Source organism: Quercus suber, unplaced genomic scaffold (assembly GCF_002906115.3).
Source record: "Quercus suber isolate HL8 unplaced genomic scaffold, Cork oak 2.0 scaffold_11, whole genome shotgun sequence".
NCBI lineage: Eukaryota > Viridiplantae > Streptophyta > Magnoliopsida > Fagales > Fagaceae > Quercus > Quercus suber.
In genome coordinates, this window is record NW_027069477.1 from 549,156 (window position 1) to 570,636 (window position 21,481).

At 35.6% G+C, this 21,481-nt stretch overlaps 6 protein-coding genes across 6 annotated transcripts; 3 read left to right on the plus strand and 3 right to left on the minus strand.

Moving 5' to 3' along the window:
• Positions 1–376: 376 nt before the first annotated feature.
• LOC136069987 (protein DMP9-like) lies at positions 377–2,873 on the minus strand. Its single transcript, XM_065779172.1, has 2 exons — positions 2,779–2,873; positions 377–1,019 (listed from the first exon to the last, which is right to left on the minus strand). Exons 1-2 carry the CDS (start codon positions 2,871–2,873, stop codon positions 377–379), a joined length of 738 nt encoding a protein of 245 aa, XP_065635244.1.
• On the plus strand, positions 2,684–7,037 carry LOC136061549 (beta-1,3-galactosyltransferase GALT1-like). The gene is made up of 8 exons (XM_065778537.1): positions 2,684–2,873; positions 2,997–3,806; positions 4,529–4,707; positions 4,844–5,125; positions 5,469–5,597; positions 5,670–5,849; positions 6,123–6,230; positions 6,398–7,037. Exons 2-8 carry the CDS (start codon positions 3,002–3,004, stop codon positions 6,608–6,610), a joined length of 1,896 nt encoding a protein of 631 aa, XP_065634609.1. The 5' UTR covers positions 2,684–2,873; positions 2,997–3,001; the 3' UTR covers positions 6,611–7,037.
• Positions 7,038–8,377: 1,340 nt separating this feature from the next.
• Positions 8,378–9,028, minus strand: LOC112007028 (protein DMP9). The gene has a single exon (XM_024039347.1). It carries the CDS (start codon positions 9,026–9,028, stop codon positions 8,378–8,380), a length of 651 nt encoding a protein of 216 aa, XP_023895115.1.
• A 5,475-nt stretch (positions 9,029–14,503) lies between these two features.
• LOC112007020 (uncharacterized) lies at positions 14,504–16,048 on the plus strand. The gene is made up of 3 exons (XM_065778540.1): positions 14,504–14,611; positions 15,296–15,448; positions 15,738–16,048. The coding sequence occupies exons 2-3, from the start codon at positions 15,359–15,361 to the stop codon at positions 15,891–15,893; spliced, it is 246 nt and encodes an 81-aa protein (XP_065634612.1). The 5' UTR covers positions 14,504–14,611; positions 15,296–15,358; the 3' UTR covers positions 15,894–16,048.
• An 866-nt stretch (positions 16,049–16,914) lies between these two features.
• On the plus strand, positions 16,915–17,957 carry LOC112006836 (E3 ubiquitin-protein ligase MPSR1). The gene has a single exon (XM_024039145.2). It carries the CDS (start codon positions 17,159–17,161, stop codon positions 17,837–17,839), a length of 681 nt encoding a protein of 226 aa, XP_023894913.1. The 5' UTR covers positions 16,915–17,158; the 3' UTR covers positions 17,840–17,957.
• Positions 17,958–18,764: 807 nt separating this feature from the next.
• On the minus strand, positions 18,765–20,946 carry LOC112006868 ((R)-mandelonitrile lyase-like). Its single transcript, XM_024039172.2, has 3 exons — positions 20,683–20,946; positions 19,942–20,583; positions 18,765–19,813 (listed from the first exon to the last, which is right to left on the minus strand). The coding sequence occupies exons 1-3, from the start codon at positions 20,777–20,779 to the stop codon at positions 18,936–18,938; spliced, it is 1,617 nt and encodes a 538-aa protein (XP_023894940.2). The 5' UTR covers positions 20,780–20,946; the 3' UTR covers positions 18,765–18,935.
• Positions 20,947–21,481: the final 535 nt, after the last annotated feature.

The window sequence follows — 21,481 nt, forward strand, 5'->3', positions numbered from 1 at the left end:
AGTTAACACACTTCAACATATGACTTACAATACCACCTTACCCTGCAAAATGGCCATTATATAAATCCCAAAACATGTGCTGAAAATTTAGAAACAATACGAACGGTCATTTAGGAATTTTATTCAAACATGATATGCATAAATGTCAATAAACAGAATCATCCAATAATTTGATATGAAATATCAAGTCTAACCAAATTAAACACATAATCCCCCTTCACTTCAAACATTATACAATGACAACAATTACAATTTACAACAAATTTCGATTGTTTCAAATTTCGTCTAATGACAAAAACATTACATTCATACTGAATCAAAACATAGTAATCTTTGAACAATTCTAGCAAGCCAGTAATACTAATACTAATCATAATCAAGCAGACAAGCATCCAACGCCGAATCGAGTATTTGGAAACACCAAGAACAGTCCACTACAAATAATCCCAATCATCAAAGGGAAACTCTCCATGACTTCATCCATGTCCTTGACATGACCAGGGAAAAGACAATCCGTGACACGATGATCCGAGAAAGCAATAGCCACGAAAACCATCACAGACATGATTGCATGGACGAAATCAGTGAACGCAACTTTGTACCTATCGTCCTTAGGAACCTCAACACCAAGCCCTGACTTAAACAAAGCCAAACCTTTAGTTGTCACAAAGCCATAGTAAGTTTTCCCATCAGGGCCTTTGAAACTGTCAGTGAAGTGAAAGAAAAAGCAAGAGAGTGCGCATATGACTAAAAGGACATGAATCATGATTGTGCTAACATTGGAGCATAAACCATTGCCAGACACAGAAGGAAGAACCATCTCAAATGTGAGAAGAGTCCCAGTTGGAAGAAAGTTCACAAGCATTGATGTTTTTGAGATTGTTTTTTGGACCCCTTTGGCCACTGCTCTTCTTTTTCGGCCATGTTGAAGAGGGTCAGTGGATTCTGAANCCACTTTAGCCCTGAATAGCCTGTGCTCCTCGGCATGGGCCTTGGGCCTGCTACATGATGGGCCGAGGCTATCAGGCCCACGGGCCCCACAATAGCCCCTCAAAACCCTGCTGCACGTTCCCTCGGACGGGGAGGAGGGTTTTGATACCTGCGGGTCCTCCAGACGAGTTGCCCCACTTCGGTTTGTGTTGATGCTGGCGGCTTTTTGACTGCCCGATGTGCGTTTTTAGCGTTTCAAGACTTAATGGGTGCCCACATTAAATTTTGGCGGCACCACGTTTCCCACTTTCAACGGCATGATCTTTTGCTTTTATGAGCAAGCAGTTACATTTGGGAACCTAAGGGGGAGTATAAATACTTGTTTGAACCGCCCGGTTTCATCATTTTCGCGCTTACACTTATTGATGCATATGGTTTGAATCTGGTTCGACTTGTACACTATCTGATGAGTATCGTCATACTTCTGTAAGTCTATTATTTTTTTTTTTTTTTTTTGCTTTTGCTTTTCTTTTTATGTTTTTTTTTTTAAGTTCGGTGAGTTCGGATCTGTTTGGTTGCCGAGAAAATTTGGAGTAAACTTGAACTCTGTTTTTTTGGTGTTGAAGTGAAGTTGATCAGTTGAATCATTCTTAAATTAGTAAAGTTGTTTAGTTTAGAGCAGAACAAAACTAATTTTTTGTTTGAATTTTTTTTTTTTTTGAATCTGTTATTTTCTCTCATTTTCTCAGTAACCAGTCAGGGCAGTATAAGATATTTTTGAGCTATTGAATTAGCGATTTATTTTTATTTTCATATATTTTATTTTCTTTGGCTGAGTCAATGGCGGCATTAAACTGCAATGGCAGTCAAGTAATTAAGTAAAAAAGATTAGGTTTTGAATGAATAAACAAGGGGTTAGTGTAAAATAATCAAAATAGCCTGATTAAAATCGAATAATTTAATACTAATTTTGAATGAAGTTAGGATTTCAATTTGATAAATTATATTTTTTGAATAGTGGTTGAAACTTGAAAGAAATAGTGTGGTCCCATTTGCTTCTTAGCTTAGTATAGGTGATTCTTAGTTTCCTAGTAATATATGTATAATTTTGTCTCCAACTAAGAGTTCTTCTAGTTCAATTCAACGAGTCTTCACTAATATAATATTGGGCTAGCCGTAGCGTATGTATTGTATTGTTTTTGAACAAGGGAAGTAATTGCCGTCTCCATTTTTAAGCATTTGGTGAGGGTGAAGAGCTCAGGAAGGTGTTGACTCATATTTTTATTTGCATACCCATAGAGACAAGCCCATATATTTACAAACACGCGTACACAGCACAAATAGATTGTTTTTATTTACAAAAACGTCCTTCATGAATTTGAGAGAAAATGTTCCACTGTGGGGGGGTGGCTCGAGAACATTAATTGAGTCAATGGTCAAATTGGGATTTATAGTGGAATGAAATTGGTGCAAAACCCAATTGAGCTTATTGTGGAAACTTATCTCAACAAAGGGTAATGTTCAAACTTTTTTTTATTTAGTTCCACCTTATGTGTTTGTTTCATTAAAACTGTTTTCGTTATGTGATTGTAATAGATGGAGGTTAACCACATTTTCATATTTTGGGCAAAATAAGGAGCGGATGTTCAGTTAGTTAACCTGTTGCTTACATGGTTTTAGATGCAAATATGTATATGTACTTTGTTTAGTGAATTTTGTTTGCAAACTTATAGACTGACTGTTTTGAATATAGGTTCAGTGTTGAGTGTCTCATGTCAGAGGCTTTATGAGTAACTTTGGTAGTAGATTTTTCATATTCAAGAGCAATCAGTTTCAGGCAAGAAGAACATTCTTGCATAACCTGACAGTTGACGTCCGATGAGAACAGACTGAGAATGAGAAGATCTGAAGCATGCACTTCTGAGAAGTGAAAATCCTTCCATGTATGCCTCTATTGATCTGGTTATTTATTACTGAAGGGCTTTATTTTATGTGTTAAAACACAATTTGTTTCTAATGCGTATGATGATCACCAACTGGTGGTCTTTTGGTTTCTCTATGCTCAGTTACCATGGAGATCAGGTTCAAAACTTTTGATGCCCGGTCAATCAGTAGAATGAAGAAATGGTTTGGTGTTGTTTTAGTTGCATCAGTGTTTATGCTGCTGGTCCTGAGATATGGCATCACAAAAAATACTATTGGGCAAAATTTTTTGACAACTCCGATCTTCAATACCACTGGCATCAATCCTCTTGAATGGCTTGATCCAGGAGTTCCACCTGCAGCTCAAAATCCAGAGAATGCTTCTAAAGTGGTATCTGCTGATATCATAGTCTTAAGTCTCTTTGCTGAGAGGAATATATCCAATGAAGAGCAAAATTCCCTTCAAACATGGAACTGTTTGAAAGACTTGATTAATCATGCTCAGGGTCTACCTAATGCAGTAGATGCTATTAAAGAAGCTGGAGGAGCATGGAATATACTTGTGGATTCAGTTGACAAGCAAAGACTTCGGAATGAAAGTTCACATGGCAGAGCAAAAGAGAAACAATGTCCTCATTTTCTTAATAAAATGAATGCCACAGACCTTAATAGTACCAGTTATAAGTTGAGGGTTCCTTGTGGCCTGACTCAGGGTTCTGCCATTACAATTATTGGAATTCCAAATGGTTTTCTTGGTAATTTCCGTATTGACTTAACTGGTGAACCACTTCCAGGGGAGCCTGATCCACCCAACATCTTGCATTACAATGTAAGACTTCATGGTGATAAGATAACCGAGAACCCTGTAATTGTCCAAAACACCTGGACTATAGCTCATGATTGGGGTGAAGAGGAGCGTTGTCCATCTCCCACTCCTGAAAAAATTAAGAAAGGTACAGATACCTTTCCCATATTTTTCTACTTATTGAGTACTTAATTTAAAATTTATTTATTTTTAATTGATTTCATGTTTTAGTTCGTATTAAGTGCGCGTTCAACCTCCATGTGACACTCTTACATTCAAAAAGAAAATGTTATCCCCATGGCCAACTGAGCAGAACTTCACATGCATAAAATTTTGAGTTGTGCCCATTTTGGACTCTTAGTTCAATAATGAAGCTTTAGCCTAGGAGTTGTAGCTCAAATGTACTTCCTCCTCCATCCCCCCCACCTCCACGCCCCATAAAAAAGGGGCGGAGAGTGAGATCGGAGAATCAAGACCCATTGGATGCTTGTGTAATATATCCCAAAAAAAACTGAAGTTTGCAAAATGGTAATCTTGAAAGCAATATGTGTTAGAAAAGACTGGTGTCTCTGTTACCTTCAAACACATGTTCAACACATTGGTCAATTTATTGTTCTGTATCAAGGCGCAAAGCTTTATTGTGCTACACAGTCTGTCTTAGCAGCTGGCCATAGGCATCTATACCATTTATACAGCTTTTGTTATTGTAATGCTTGTCTTGTTCTCAACTTCTTAGAATGTTATAATCTGAAATCATATTCAAATTCCTTTTTTTGTTCCTTTATGTTTACGTCTTTGCGATCTATTTAACATAACATGGTTTATTAGTCATTTAAATTGTATAATATCTCTAATAGTTTCTAATGCCAGTGGATGAGTTGGACCAATGCAACAAGATGGTGGGAAAAGATGATAACCAAGTATCTAAGGCTAGAAAATATTTTCCTTTTAAGCAAAGTTATCCATTTGTTGCAACGCTTAGAGTGGGATCAGAGGGGATCCAGATGACAGTTGATGGAAAGCACATTACATCCTTTGCTTTCCGTGAAGTAATCTTCTTATCATCTTCTTCTTCTTTTTTATTTTTTATTTTTTAACATTCTAACTCCAGTTGCATCTAGAAATCTGTGGATAAATACATGTTCCTTTCCATATATTCATTGTCTTGGCTGGTTATCTTTTCAGACATTGGAGCCATGGCTTGTAAGCGAAATAAAAATTTCAGGAGATTTAAAGTTAATATCTGTCCTTGCGAGTGGTTTACCCACATCAGAGGATTCTGAGCATATAATCGATTTAGAATCACTCAAATCATCTGCTCTCTCTCCTCGAAAACCATTGGATCTCTTCATTGGTGTTTTCTCAAATGCGAACAATTTTAAGCGTAGGATGGCTGTTCGAAGGACATGGATGCAGTATCCTGCAGTGCGGTCAGGGACAGTTGCAGTTCGATTTTTTGTTGGTTTGGTAAGTTTCACATGTGAAATTTTGTGATCAGTATGACATTTTTTAAGGTGATGGGTCTTCTACATGCTTGGTGATTTCAAACTACAAAAAATGATTTGTTCATCTTAAGGATGATCCTTCCTTAAATAGGTCCTGATCTTTGGTTTAAGACCACGAGCATATGGCAAATAATTCTAGCACTGAGATGAGTTAGATGCCTCAGGCATGTAACTTAGGCAACATTAGATTGCCATTGTTGCATGTTGCATTGAAAATTTAATCTGTTTATTTCTCTCTTCCTCTCTTGTAGCTTTGAATTCTTTTACCACAAAACAAAAGTTTAAGCCTATTGCTTGGATTGCAGCATAAAAACCAAATAGTGAATGAGGAACTCTGGAATGAGGCACAGACATATGGAGACATACAGTTGATGCCTTTTGTTGACTACTACAGTCTTATCACCTGGAAGACTTTAGCGATTTGCATATTTGGTGTAAGTTCTTATCTTTTCCTTAAAATGAGGAGAATCCATTGTCTTGCCTCACTGACCTAATATCTTCAACAGACGGAGGTTGTTTCCGCAAAGTTTGTTATGAAGACAGATGATGATGCATTCGTTCGTGTGGATGAAGTGCTTGCTTCTCTTAACAGGATTAATGTGACTCATGCATTGCTTTATGGGCTCATAAATTCAGACTCCAGGCCACATCGAAATCCTGATAGCAAGTGGTATATCAGCCCTGAGGTAACTCTAAATTCTAGAAAACACACGTTTCATTCAGCAATTTTCCTCAGTGTTTACTTTGCATATCGTTCTTGTTGGATATAACTAACTTGGTGTTTTAGCTCCATTACCTTGATCTAAAAATAATTACCAATCTTGTTTGTTTATGGTAATTTACTATTTCAAATACACAATCAGATTTGTTTCGGAATTTAAGATTTAACTTTCAGACTGATATTCATGCCTCTTTCTTCTCACTTTTTTCTTACCTCCATTTTCTGTGCTCTACTGTAGGAATGGCGGGATGAAACTTACCCACCTTGGGCGCATGGTCCTGGTTATGTCGTGTCACATGACATTTCAAAGGCAATCTACAAGAAATATAAGGAAGGAAATCTAAAGGTATTATAAGCAATTCACATTTTGAAGAACCTTTTTTTAAGAGTAATTTTGTGAAAGTAATAGAGTCGTAAAAATAAATGGAGTCTACAGTTATATTCCACACATTTCCACACAGCATGGTTTAAACATTAACTTCTCAATCTGACAAAATGAATGCTATATGACAGATGTTTAAGCTAGAAGATGTGGCAATGGGAATATGGATTGCAGATTTGGTGAAGGGGGGTTTGAAAGTTCGGTATGAGAAAGAAGGGAGGGTCTATAACGAGGGGTGCAAGGATGGTTATGTTGTTGCTCATTACCAAGGTCCCAGAGAGTTGCTCTGTTTGTGGCAGAAACTTCAAGAAGGAAATCGTGCTATGTGCTGTGGTGATCGATAAACATATTAGTTTCACTGGAGCTTTTTCAGGCTACAGGATACTTGGCAAGAAGAGTAAAAATCCTGGTAACGAGACTTAAAAAAAATTTAACTGACCAGGATTGTGATATAGACCAAAAAGAAGAAGAAATTTCTCTCTTTTTCTTTCTAATTAAAGGGAGCAAGGGATTTTTTTGCAAGGGAGACTAGAGAGGGGCTTAGCATTGTTGTATAAGTAGGAATTCTTAATTAGTAATTAGTATAGTTCAGAGTTTGAAGATATGCTATGTACGCATTTTTCATGACTTGGAAGGATCTGTGTATTATATGTAGAGAGATAGACAGCAGTACCTTGTATAAAGTCCACTCTGTAATAGGATATCACAAACACTACCTATAATGTTGCTCCAATTTTTTGTATAAGTAATACCAAGTTCCTTAAACCTTAATCATTGTATGATGAATCACTTCAAAGAGACAAGTTTGTACATGTTATATTTTTTCCCCGACCTGCCTGCCAAATCGATCGGCAGTACAACCATTTCCTTCAAAGTGATTTGGATCAGAAAGTTAATTGAAGCCCTATCGGATGGGATGATATACACTTACAACTAGAATCATTTCAGCATTTAAGAACAAATTGTGTTTAGTGTTACACTTAAATACATCTACAATGATGTATTAAACTCCTGTTTGGGAATTTGCAAAAACTGCATAAGAAAAAAAATTCTCTCTCACTTACACACACACACACACACACACACACACAGCTTCAACTGGTTAGAGAATTTAATTTACTACCATCAGTTCCCTTCGATTAATATAATTTTTTTTTTAAATTCAATTTCTGAATTAAGTAATAAGATTATTATAATCTAAGTGTTTGCTAGAGCATTAAGTCGCAGGAAAGCAATGATAACACACACACACACACACCCATCATCATCATTATCATCATCATCAGCAGCAGCATCATGCAAGAACAATTGTTCCATAATCCATTATATAGTTTTGCAATAACCCTCCCTCAATACCTCATTGATTATTACAGCCTATCATCCACAACTAACTAATAACAGTAAATTCATTTTCTCCAAATTGAGAGGTGAATTTAATAGAAAGACACAAAATTGACTTAAAAGGCCATATATTCATCCACAAATAATGCAAATTTGATAATCCAATGCTAATCCGAGGAATATGACTATATAAATCAAATCCCAAACGCACTCTAGCCACAATGTGTATAAAAGAAATGAGACATGTAAGTTTGGTTAAACTTACTTATACTCTGCATGGGAAGGACATGAAAGAACATAATCCAAGCACAACAGAAGACTCTAATTGTAGTGCAAGAGCATTCACTAGAGCCAAACCATGCAATTCTTGAAAAATTTTAAGCACTCTGAACTGAGTTAACACACTTCAACATATGACTTACAATACCACCTTACCCTGCAAAATGGCCATTATATAAATCCCAAAACATGTGCTGAAAATTTAGAAACAATACGAACGGTCATTTAGGAATTTTATTCAAACATGATATGCATAAATGTCAATAAACAGAATCATCCAATAATTTGATATGAAATATCAAGTCTAACCAAATTAAACACATAATCCCCCTTCACTTCAAACATTATACAATGACAACAATTACAATTTACAACAAATTTCGATTGTTTCAAATTTCGTCTAATGACAAAAACATTACATTCATACTGAATCAAAACATAGTAATCTTTGAACAATTCTAGCAAGCCAGTAATACTAATACTAATCATAATCAAGCAGACAAGCATCCAACGCCGAATCGAGTATTTGGAAACACCAAGAACAGTCCACTACAAATAATCCCAATCATCAAAGGGAAACTCTCCATGACTTCATCCATGTCCTTGACATGACCAGGGAAAAGACAATCCGTGACACGATGATCCGAGAAAGCAATAGCCACGAAAACCATCACAGACATGATTGCATGGACGAAATCAGTGAACGCAACTTTGTACCTATCGTCCTTAGGAACCTCAACACCAAGCCCTGACTTAAACAAAGCCAAACCTTTAGTTGTCACAAAGCCATAGTAAGTTTTCCCATCAGGGCCTTTGAAACTGTCAGTGAAGTGAAAGAAAAAGCAAGAGAGTGCGCATATGACTAAAAGGACATGAATCATGATTGTGCTAACATTGGAGCATAAACCATTGCCAGACACAGAAGGAAGAACCATCTCAAATGTGAGAAGAGTCCCAGTTGGAAGAAAGTTCACAAGCATTGATGTTTTTGAGATTGTTTTTTGGACCCCTTTGGCCACTGCTCTTCTTTTTCGGCCATGTTGAAGAGGGTCAGTGGATTCTGAAGATGGGTCTCTGGGTGCGTGTTCAATGGGTTCAGTTGTGTAGATTTTGATTCCAATGTCTTCAGGTTTTGGCTCCATTGTTGAGTTTTTTTTTGGTGTGTAACAAAGCCAAAAAAAATTGAGACACAGATGAATATGGACTGAGACTTGAGAGAGAGCAGTAAGCGTAAATGTGTGTGTCTATGGGGTTTCGGGGGGGTCGGTTTTTGTAGTTTTTTTAACGTTGTTTGTAACGGTTAGTTAACTGTCTCTCAAAGGTTGCAATTCACACATTTTCACGAAATACACTGTTTCCACTGTAGAGTTTTTAAAATCTTATCCATTTCATCGTTAGAGATTGGAGCATTTATCAATTTTTTTTTAATTAAAAAAAAAAAAAAAGAAGAAGAGAGATTTAAGTAAAAATATAAAAATAAAATAAAATGAAAGAAGGAAGAAACAAAATTACGAAGAGAGTTTTTCTTCTTTTTCTTTTTTTTTTTTCAATAATAATTACGAAGAAAGTTGAAGCAAAACCCAAGAAAAAATGTGCATACGAGCAGATATCTTGAAAGGTATAAATGACTGTTGTAATTTTAGGGATCTTGAATTTTTTTTTTTCACTATAAACCTTTTTATTTATGGAAGAAGTTAACGGGGGCCCCAATGGTATTTGTTTAAAAATTATTTTTAGAAACTTTTTATGAAAAAAGAAAAAAGTAATTTTTTTATTATATATTTTTCTATATTTTCCACGAAAGTAGTGTTAAAAATTTTCCTAAAATAATTTATTAATAATTGTTATAAGGACACCAATCAACAGAATTCTTAATTTATCTTGAGAATATAATTGTTAGTGCCCTAGTGGGAGAGATGGCATCTCCTGAGTTACACACTTATATAACATCTTTCTTACTAATATGTGAGTCCCACATATGGAAAATATGGTATCTCATGTGCTATGCTTATATAACATCTCTCTCACTGACACATGGATCCTACATGTTAGTGTGAGACAGAAGTTGTATAAGTTCACTATTTGGACATATGAAATTTCTCCTAGTGGAGTACTCAAATATAATTTGATGGACAATATTAAATATGTCTATATATATTTATATATCCTTATTTTGGGGGTTCTTAAATCGCTTTCAATTAGATAATATGATTTGCTTCTAAAAAGGAGAAGAAGATAATATGATTTATTTATTTATTTTATAATTCAATAGTTGGAAGAAGAGAGATTAGAACTCTAAACCTTTCAATTGAAAACAATAATAAATTTCCATAATAATGGTTTTTTTGAAAAAACGAACACTAAAAAGTTCTATTTCCCAAATATTTGATTTAATGTAACCCCATCAATAAACTAAATATTCATCTTTACTACCTCCATCACCCCCTCCTTGGTGAAGTCAGTACAACTCTTTTAGCCTTGAAACTTTATATCCAACTAGGGCTGTAAATGAACCAAGCCGATCATGAACAATTCAGGCTTGGCTCGATAAAAAGCTTGTTCATATTTGTTTGTTTATAAATAAGTCAAGCTTGAGCCTTAGTTTTAGGCTCGTTTAATAAACAAGCCAAGCCCAAGAAAAAAAATTTGTTCATGAACAAACTCGTGAGCTATATACAACAATTCAAGTATAAACTCATATTTTAATAATGACATGGCCAACATGAGACCACTACCTATATTACCTTAATTTTTTCATTCCCTTTAAATTGATCAAGAAACACTTTATTTAGACTATAGTTACATTTAAAAATAAATAAATAATTAAGTAGGCCACATATGATCTTTCCCTATCAATCATCTAAAGTAAAGTTATGAAACATGTTAATATTTTCTCATTCATAATAGTTACAAACATGTATTTATCTAATTCTTCACCATCTAACATGAATGTAAAAATTGTATTTTGAACAATTGCTAAGCTGTAGATAAGAAATGATAAATGAATGAATTAATTATGTAAATTATTAATTTGAATAATAGTTAATCATAAGTAAGAGTAGATGCATGATAAAATTATTATACTATTTTCTTTTTCTTTTTTCTTAATTTTAGATATTTAAGCATTTAATAATGTAATTCTTTTAAATCTCAAACTCAAAAACTTGAACTAAGCTCGAGTTTGAGCTTGATATTAAGCTTGAGTTTGCCTTGACTAATTAATTAAGTCAAGTCAAGCCAAGCTCAAGCTTTTAGACTTTCCCACGAGCTCAAGCTCAAACACTATTTTTAGGCTTGTCACAATCTCAATCTAAGCTCGAGTTTTTTATTTTTCCTGATGAGCTAAGCTTGAACATGCACTACTCAACAAAACTCGACTCGTTTACAGCCAATAATTCAACACAATATTACTTATGTTCAATTTGAAGGAAATTTCATTGGCAATAATAGAAGCTCTCCAAAATACGGCTTTTGCTACCTCCACACCAGATTTTCTTCTTCCTATTTTGAGTATTTAAGATTTATCTTGCTGGGATTTTAGTTTTGTACCTAGGAACCTGAATTTTTTGGCCCATAATGTCGCTTCTTGGGCATCCTTATGTAATTGGTATGGGCCTTTGACCATCTATAAGCTCCCTGCTTGGTTTGCTGCCCAGATGGTAGGGATGATTTAGGGCCCCTCTTTCTTCTTAATGCAAGTATTCTTAATTATCAAACACCACCCCCCCCCCCTATTTTCGTAGATTGTGATTAGTGCTCGTAAAATTGTGATTTACAACTATGTTTTATGTTTGTTTTAATTTCATGTCAAATTTTATTGTAATATTGTTCAATTATTTTTTTGTATTTTGTTAGGATTTAATATAAAGGCTGTGTGTGAGAGTTTGGTGAAAAATTTGTGAAAAAGTGGTTTTCGTGACTGGACTTGTAACTAACTCGCGATTGATGACCCGCAAAACAAGCCACGTGAGAAATATATGCTGGAATTTGAAGAGTCATTAACATGCTGGTTTTCGCAAGTGACTCGTGACTCAGGCCAAGTCGTTAGTGACCCGTGAAACCCACTACATGTTGCTTTTTGGAGTGTGACTTTTCCTATTCTTTACCAACATATAAACCCTCATTATCTGCGAAATGTAAAGAAGAATGAGTATTTTCTAAAGAAACTTTTAAGAGAGAAACCATGCCAAACACTTGAGAGTTAAAGATTGTTTTACCCACAATCCTCTACATCATTTTTCTAAAGTTTTCACCTACTCCCACCTCTCCATCTATACATCTTTGAGAAGTTCTTAGCCCAAACACTTACTTCATCTATCTTGAGTGTTGAGAGAAGTTTTGATACCTTTGGGAAGCATTGGAAGAAGCCCTTAAGTAGCAGACGCAATCGGGCGAAATTGTGGGATCCAAAAAGTTAATGAAGATAAGACCCCGAGAAGTCTGTTGGTAGTAGGAGCTTACAGAGCTCAAATATATTGGGTAGATTAGGTTTAGAGGGTTTTTTTGATATTCGTGCACTTTAACTTATTTACTAGTGGATCGATTTCAACTTGGAGGACTGCGGAGAGATTTTTCGCCAAGTATTTCGGTTTCCTTTTCGATAACATATCTTGGTGTTATCTTGTGTTTACATATCTCTTCCCTACTCTTTAAACTTTACATTTATTGCTTATTGTATTTGCTTATGGCTTAGAGTAGTATTACTGGTTTATTGCATATGTTTTACTCTTGTTTCGCGTTTAGATAAGTTAAAGTAAAAACAATTAAGTCGTAATTTAAAATTGAGGATTTAAACAAGCATTAGTATTTTTACATTAATTGAGCTTTTAGTGCTATATCATATAAGACTAGTTTTAATATCATTTATATTGAATACCAATCATAACTTATCATTTTAGCTATTCTGTAAATTTATCGTATTTCTAAACTTATTGATATGCTTAGAACAAAATTAATAGCTCATTTTTCTTTATAAAATAATTTAAAAAATCATTTGTGAATCCTAATAGCATTGAAATTTTGGATGGGCAAGGTTAGGGATACAATTTTTTATAATTTTTTTTTCATACTTATTAAGGTAATAACTTGTGATTGAAGCAATATCATTAATACATGGTTCCATTCTTAAAATCACTTTTTTTTTGTGCACCTATTACACTTCAATGTCAATAATTGTGAACGTATTTGTGAAGGAAAATGTATTTATTAATTTATTAATTATGAATTTGTGGTTGCCTTTTAAATATATGGTTTTTTTTTTTTATTAAAAACATAATAAAGATTTAAAAAAAGAAAAAGAAAAAAGAAAAAAGGGAAGATAGCAAGGTTAGTCATTTCGAAGTAAATTCCCTTCATGTATAGTCTCATGACCCCAAATGTTAATGGCAACTTAAATCCAAGCACTTATGCCGAGGAGGACTAAGGTCAACCATTAAACCCCTTCTCATGAGTTTTATACCGTTTATATTTCATCTTCTTTTAACTTATTAGTGATGAATTATGAAACACACAGTTACAAATGGTAAGACTCTTGGATGCTTTTATTCTTAGCTCTAATCATTTGTTTAGTAGACTAATCTTTTTTCACAATTAATTATGCTGTTACTTTTGGCTTTTGGGATGGTGGAAGCATTGGAACTGTAAAGTAAATTGGGGACCCTTCCATCAAGTAAAAGAGTGTTTCCAACTCAAGTGAATCAATCAATAAGCATATTTGAGTACTTCTGGGATAAGTTGATGACATGTTGCTATGCAATTGGGGGGTTTCAATAAGTTTGCATGTGCTATATTGGAGAAAAATGGAACCCCCTTTGTTGGGTTTGGTGGGTTTGTTGATGCCTTGATGGGATGGGAACCCCTTAGTCTCCACTAGTGACAAGGCAAGATATCTACTTTATTCTAGCTAAGATGCGTGTACAAAGGACCAGTGAATCCCTTGTATTCTTCTCTTATTTTTTCTTGGCCATCATAGTCAATCTCATTTTTTGTGGAAAAAAAAGGCCAAAATGCTAGCTTTTAAAAAACCCAAATAGCTGATTTAACTCTTACTTTCTTTGACCTTAGATATAGTGCTTGTTATTTTGAGTATAAACTGTTTGCTGACATTTGCATATAACGTGTTTGATAAAATTCCTGAACGACTAGTCTTTGTGTTTCTGAAGTTTTCAAACATGTTTCAGGTATTATGTAGTGGGCATTTTACAAGGTAAGTGGTCTTGTAAGTCATTCTAAAGGTCTTACTCAGTTCTGGAGTGCTTCAAAATTTTCAAGAATGCAGTGGCTCTAGTGAATGCTCTGCACTCAATTAGAGTCTTCGTTGTGCTTGGATTTTCTTTACTGTCCTTCCCATGCAGAGTAAAGTAAGGTAAGAAAACTATCATGTCTATTTCTTTACACACATAGGGGAACTTGTGGTTAGAATGTATTCTTTCCAATTTTGTGCACAGAGTTGGAGATGCATGCAGTACACATAGTGATATGTAAACGTGAGGTGCTGCATATATAGGACCAGTTAGCATATAACTATATCGCAATGCCAACTTTGTATTTATCCTAAAAAAAAAAAAATCACTCTGCCAACTTTGTTCCCTTTATCACTCTTGGTTGACTCAAATGCTGAGCTTTTCGCAGGTTTCTCTGTGAGGCCATTGGTTGTTGAAGCGAGAGCAAGAGCAAGAGCAAGAAAAGAAAGTGCAAAAATCAGAAACATAAGGACGCAAAAGAAGGTATGACATCTCTTTATTTTAAAATAATTTGCTAATGTGATGCATAGGGCATTTTATTTTTTTGGTGTCATGCTTATTATTTGTACTTTATAGTGGGCTGCCCTATTTTGTAGTTGAGGAAGCTGTTTGTAGTTTAAACTAGATTAGTTTTTCTCGAAGTAGATTCGTGTACTCTTTGGAGATATATACATATTTTTCTCTTCCAACTTAATCAGGAGGGGAGGGTGTTGTAGTAGACTAAACTATTGTTTTCAGGTAACAGGTTCTTCATGTCAGAGGCTCCCTATCTCAATGTCTTGGATGTATGGCCCTCATGAAGTTGTCTTACGTCCGTAAATAACATTCAGGGTTTATTCTTAGACTACGAAAAGCCATGATGTAATTCCATAAGCTTCCTTTTCATGTACAAGTCCTCGTCACAAAATCTATGAGATAGTCTTCTTTCTTTCTTTGGGCGTCAATGAAGTTTTTATTGGGCTGACCTCTTAGAAGAACATAACTATATACCCAAAAAAAAAAAAGAAAGATATAACAATAGAATATGAGTCTAGATGGTGCCGCTGTGCTGGATTTCTTTGGTTATATGGCACTAAAGTATACGTTCATGTCGCACAATTATTTTATGTCTTGGTAGTATGAGTCAACTAATCTATCATAACCATAATTTGTGTAATTCTTGACCAGTTTAATGGCACACCTACGAGTCCAAGGCTTTCGGTATTCTGTTCAGATAAGCAGTTGTATGCTATGCTGGTAGATGATAAAAATAAGAAGTGTTTGTTTTATGGAAGCACTTTGCAGAAATCTATTCGTCAGAATCCCTCTTGTACCACCATAGTAAGTATTCCATCTTCAGTTAGAGGCTGTTATCAAAATTATTAAAATAATAAATTTGTAGAAGTACATGTTTGTGGAGAGATCTTGACCACTGTCATCATAGACATCTATTTGATTGTGCAGTTTTCATACTTCAATTCCGTTATTCCTTTCAAAGTATTAAATGCAATCCCCCACCCCCAAGAAAAAAAAAAAAAAAAAAAAAAAAAAAAAAAACTCCCCTTAATGGTTCGTATTGTAACGCCCCATTGTCTTGATTTTGTTCTATTTTGACTGTTGATTATATCAGGAAGCTGCTAAGCTTGTTGGTGAGGAGCTTGTCAAGGCTTGTAATGATCTAAACATAAATGAAATATCATCTTATGATCGCAATGGTTTTGCTTGTGGGGAAAGAATGCAAGCATTTGAGATTGCAATTTCTCGTCATGGGTTCTTGCCACGATAGATTTGTATCTACATCAAATTGAGCACTTGATAATTTTTGTAACTAGAGCTCTGCAATAAGGAACTCGGTTAACTTCTTGCTAGCTAGGATGTTCAAACTGTCACACATGGTTCTTTATATATATATATATATATATATGGTGGCTTTACTTGTGACATCAATTGCCAAAACAGAATTTTGCCTGGTCTATTCAAAGTTGATTTTTTCTTGGAAGTGGATTTTTTAATTAAGGGATAAATTGAAGGTTATGCTCTCTGATTTATCCCACAAAATAGCCAAAAAAGAAAAGGACAGTCTTCTGTTTATACTGGGCATTTGTGGAAGTTAATACTGTCCCCCTCTTGTTAATAGGCAAAGAGAACATTCAAATTCTTTTACCAATAGCGAAAATGCTACCCCTAAGATTTCCCTGCCATATATACTCTGGCTGGTTCAGAAAACGAGAATATAACTGTTATCAACATTCTTGGTGAAGGTTTTTCCATTTTTTTTTTTTTTTTTTTTTTTTTGTCCTTTGGATTTTTTTTTTTTGTTGGGGGGGCTCATTGTATTTGCCCAAAAAAAAAAAAAAAACTCATTGCTAGTACATTGCTATAAATTAAGGAGGTATTTGGTACACTATTTCAAATAACCATTTTCAGTTTTTAAATAATATTATATATATTTTTATATACTTTTTTACTCACATATATTTTTACACATATTTTCAAATAATAAAACACATATTTTTAAGTACATGTTCCATACACCTCTTAAAGATTCAACACTCAGATTCAGGATTCTCATTGGCAGTCTACACTACAGAGATACTAGGGTATGCCCATCAGTATATGATCACACCCATAAATATCCTCTCTACCCTACTTGGGAATTCCTACTACTTTGCATTGAAGATTAATGAAGATGATAATCATGAATTGAAAAAAATAATTGAATAAAAAAAATAAAAAACATTGTACTACAACTACAAGTCTCTCTCTAAGTCTCTGTCCGTCTCACACGTACAGTGCTCACATTCCAGATCCTTCCACAATCTTCCAGTGGGCGCACACCCATTCATTTCAACCTTATAATCTCCCCAAATCCCACTTCCTCCATCTCCATTCTCTCTCTCTCTCTCTCTCTCTCAATTCATAAAGCTTTCAACTTTTTGTATTTTGTGTGCTCTGAATCCCAGAAAGTTTTAAACTTTTTGTGTTTCGTGTTGTGAATCCCAGAAAGCACTAAACTTTTTTGAGCGTGTGTGTGTTTGTGTTGTGAATCCAATGGCTTCTGAACCTGAGGTGTCAGAGAATGAACCCATGTTTGAGAGGCTAGTGAGAAACAGAGACCTCTCTCTGTTGCTGCCTTTCATCTTTGGCTTCACCACTCCAAGAAGAGACCCAGAACCGCAGCAACAAGAACACCCAGATCAAGAAACTGAGAATAGAGATAGACCCAGAAGTCCAAATGACAGAATCATCCTCATAGACCCTTTTACACAAGGCATGGTAGTGATTGAAGGAAACACAGCATCAAGCTTGGATTCACTGATACATGAGCTGGGTACCAAGGATGGTCAGCCACCAGCATCAAAGGCTTCTATAGAGGCCTTACCAGATGTGGAGGTGAGTGTAGATGATAGTGGGGAGTGTGTGATTTGCTTGGAGGAGTGGGAGCTATGTGGTGGGGTAGTCAAAGAAATGCCTTGTAAGCATAAATTCCATGCAAGTTGTATAGAGAAGTGGTTGGGGATTCATGGGTCTTGCCCTGTTTGCAGGTACAAGATGCCTGTTGATGAGGATGAGGTGGGCAAGAAGAGGGTTGAGAGAGAGATCTGGGTTAGTTTTTCTTTCAATAGTGGTAGGAGAAGTAGGCCTGACTCTGATCAAACTCCCTCAAGTGATCCCAATGACTCTTCCTCGAGTCCTACTAGACCTGAACCTGATCATGAAATGGAGGTCTAGACAAAATTTTGTAAATTTTTTGTTTTTGAGAAAAAAAAATAATATGTACATCAAAAAGAATTTGAATTTGATTATGCTTTTCTTGTGAGGAATAAATGGATTGTATATTTTTTCTTTATTTAATTGAAGTTGGGAAACTAAGGTGAGGACAAAGTGACAAACACTAAGCAACTTCATACAAGATATCCCATCAAAAAAAAAAAAAAACTTCATACAAGATATAACATAAGGCATATTGTTCACATAGGTGACCTTGGCTAGAGGGGACAAAAATTTATAGAGTTAGATTGATTAAAAGAACTGAAATATTTTTTTTTACTTCTCAAAAAAAAAAAACTGAAATATTTTATTTCAACATTTTTTTTCACATTCTTACTTTTAGTCAGCTGATACATACTGAATCAGAATTTCTTATGGCCTTTGTTGCTGGGTATTAGACGCACCAGCATCTGATTTTTCTTTGAGAATCTTGATCCCTTGGTATCTTCCTAACATTAAGAGAGTGGCCATTGGATTTGTGCCTGGTGATTCCAGGAATGTTGAGCCATCCACTACTCTCAACCCCTCGACCCCATACACCTTGTAATCCTTGTCCACAACTGATCCAACTGTACAACCACCATGGTAGTGATAAAAGGTCCTCACATTTTTCTTGCAAGATTTTCTCAGCTCATCTTCACTAGACATGAGCTTGCTTTTGTGTTCCACCCCCACAAACATAGCAATTGATTGAGACCTGGCAACTCTTTCAAGCAGTTGGCTCATCTTTACACATTCATCCATGTCCTTTTCCTTTGCTAGATAGTTGAACTGCACTGATGGATTTTCCCTGGGGTCCGTGCTATTCAATTCAAGCTTTCCTTTTGATGCTGGGAATGCAAGTTTGACAGCAACTGTCATTTAAAAAAAAAAAAAAAAAAAAAAAAAACTTAATACAAGATATAACATAAGGCATATTGTTCACATAGGTGGCCTTGGCTAGAGGGGACAAAAATTTATAGAGTTAGATTGATTAAAAGAACTGAAATATTTTATTTCAACATTTTTTTTCACATTCTTACTTTTAGTCAGCTGATGCATACTGAATCAGAATTTCTTATGGCCTTTGTTGCTGGGTATTAAATGCACCAGCATCTGATTTTTCTTTGAGAATCTTGATCCCTTGGTATCTTCCTAACATCAAGAGAGTGGCCATTGGATTTGTGCCTGGTGATTCCAGGAATGTTGAGCCATCCACTACTCTCAACCCCTCGACCCCGTACACCTTGTAATCCTTGTCCACAACTGATCCAACTGTACAACCACCATGGTAGTGATAAAAGGTCCTCACATTTTTCTTGCAAGATTTTCTCAGCTCATCTTCACTAGACATGAGCTTGCTTTTGTGTTCCACCCCCACAAACATAGCAATTGATTGAGACCTGGCAACTCTTTCAAGCAGTTGGCTCATCTTTACACATTCATCCATGTCCTTTTCCTTTGCTAGATAGTTGAACTGCACTGATGGATTTTCCCTGGGGTCCGTGCTATTCAATTCAAGCTTTCCTTTTGATGCTGGGAATGCAAGTTTGACAGCAACTGTCATTCTTGTTGCATTCAAGCTTACAGGTACGATTCCTGCTTCAACTATGAACTTGAAGTTATCTGCTATACCAACAACTTGGGGTGTGTCTGGTAGCTGATTTTGTGGCTTATTGTCCACTAAGAGGGCAATGCCAGGGTTGTCTTGCATTCTTTGTCCAACACACTCTAAGTCAAGCACAATTGGGATATTGAACTCCCTGAGGTGTGCTTGAGGTCCAATGCCGCTTAACAATAAAATTTGGGGGCTGCCTAAAGCCCCTGCTGATAATATCACCTCTCCCGAAGAACTGGAACATTGAGGTTGGTTGAGATATACTTCATGAGTTTGATCAGGGCTACCATTGCTCTTGATAAACCTTATACCCCAAGCTCTACTCTCATTCCTGTTTTCTGCACCATTTCAAGACAAATGTAAGGGTAATAAGAACTAGATTTTCCAAAAGAAAATGCTGAACCAAAAGTTTTTAGTCAATACAAAAGATGACTATGAGAACTTCACTATAAGCTTTCTTGCTTACCATTATAGAAGATGACATTCTTTACTGTTGCATTCAAAAGAACTGTGATATTTTCTGGATTTCCTGCCTCCAAAAGATCAGCTGAGGTGTGTCTCATTCCATGTTCATCAAACACAGTTGCACCCACCTTTGTTCCCTCGATATGTTCCAAACTAAAACCATTGTAAGGTAGAATTCCTGCTTCAAGAAGGCCAAATTCTGCAACAATCTGCCACTGGGTCAACTCCGGTTTAGAGACAATTCTAGATTCCACCCATTCATAAGCATCCCTAACTAGTTCCTTCTCCAACCCGATTTTTTCAATAAAAAACTCACTTGCTCTACTATAGAACCCAAAATTTATAGCTGATGATCCTCCAAGAACTCTTCCTCTTTGATTCATTACTCCATCCTTGGAGATGAAGCTTTGTGCAACTGATGTGTATTCATCAGTTTCGACCAATGCAAACCCGTAGTACCTTTTATCCAATACCAAGGGGTTTCCATATGGTGAGCCACCTCGTTCTACCAATAGCACTGAGAATTTCTCAGACAACGTTGCAGCTAGGGCGCAGCCAGCAGTGCCTCCCCCAACGACAATGTAATCGAAAGATTTACCTGAAACTTCATCGACATCTGAAGTCATGTAGGGAAGTCTGTTTCCTACAGTGAATAAGAATGAGGTCAATGCTCAACTCAGTCAACTGGAATGAGTTGTGCTTATTAAAAAAAAAAAAAGGCTAATTAGTGGGAAGTTCATACCTTGAGGCAGTGAAGAAGAAGCTAAATAAAAGTTAATGAGTAAGAGCAAAGATGCAATGAGAAGCCCATGGCCATGAATGGTTTGTGAAAGCTCCATGCTGTTTCCACATCACTGGCTTGAGGAGTATAAGAAGGGCAATATTTATTGACCTTGTGTGCAGGCTTCATAATTATCGAGTCTTTAGTGGCATAAATTGATTAAAGTTCCTTTATGTTCATTTATATTTAAGCATACGCATGGTTTGGTCAATGATTCTGTATTTGTTGGTTGGATAACTAATGATTTTGCTGTTATGATGATTTCTAAGCCATCTTTACTTTCTCACTTGGAAAATTATACTTAAACGTTAAACATGCCCTACTTTACAGTCTATTGTGAATTATAATAAGAATTGAAGCAGATACTGGAATTGTCTAGGTCAGAATGTTTGTTGGGAACATAGTGCGCACTGATTGATGGGATAGGGTAGAGACATGAGACATGCAGCAACACAACAGGGTACAACAAAACTTGAGAATTTCGCTTAAAAATATGATTACAGGGAAGAAAAAGTCATATTCAGTGCATAAAACTCCTACTTTTGTGGGTTTAGGAGAGGTAATTGGGAGATAGCCTACTTTTTTCTTTTTTCTTTTCTTTTTTTTTTTGTTGGAGAGGCTGCCTACAAACTATAATTATAGATTACCCATAAACTAAGTTTTGAAGTAAAAACTTGGGGAACTCTGTGTCAGTCATTAATAATTTGCCACAAATAGAACCTTGGCAGCATGGTAAAATGAACGAGAGAGAGAGAGATCT

What these genes read in the sequence shown, in the direction of transcription:
- LOC136061549 (XM_065778537.1), top strand. Translation starts at nt 3,002, where the DNA reads ATGGAGATCAGGTTCAAAACTTTTGATGCCCGGTCAATCAGTAGAATG. An exon ending in AGTGGTATATCAGCCCTGAG is followed by an intron (nt 5,850 to 6,122) that starts GTAACTCTAAAT and finishes GCTCTACTGTAG; the next exon opens with GAATGGCGGGATGAAACTTA. An exon ending in ATAAGGAAGGAAATCTAAAG is followed by an intron (nt 6,231 to 6,397) that starts GTATTATAAGCA and finishes GCTATATGACAG; the next exon opens with ATGTTTAAGCTAGAAGATGT.
- LOC112007028 (XM_024039347.1), bottom strand. Translation starts at nt 9,028, where the DNA reads ATGGAGCCAAAACCTGAAGACATTGGAATCAAAATCTACACAACTGAA.
- LOC112007020 (XM_065778540.1), top strand. Translation starts at nt 15,359, where the DNA reads ATGCTGGTAGATGATAAAAATAAGAAGTGTTTGTTTTATGGAAGCACT. An exon ending in ATCCCTCTTGTACCACCATA is followed by an intron (nt 15,449 to 15,737) that starts GTAAGTATTCCA and finishes TGATTATATCAG; the next exon opens with GAAGCTGCTAAGCTTGTTGG.
- LOC112006836 (XM_024039145.2), top strand. Translation starts at nt 17,159, where the DNA reads ATGGCTTCTGAACCTGAGGTGTCAGAGAATGAACCCATGTTTGAGAGG.
- LOC112006868 (XM_024039172.2), bottom strand. Translation starts at nt 20,779, where the DNA reads ATGGAGCTTTCACAAACCATTCATGGCCATGGGCTTCTCATTGCATCT. An exon ending in TTCTTCTTCACTGCCTCAAG is followed by an intron (nt 20,584 to 20,682) that starts GTATGAACTTCC and finishes TATTCACTGTAG; the next exon opens with GAAACAGACTTCCCTACATG. An exon ending in GAATGTCATCTTCTATAATG is followed by an intron (nt 19,814 to 19,941) that starts GTAAGCAAGAAA and finishes GAAATGGTGCAG; the next exon opens with AAAACAGGAATGAGAGTAGA.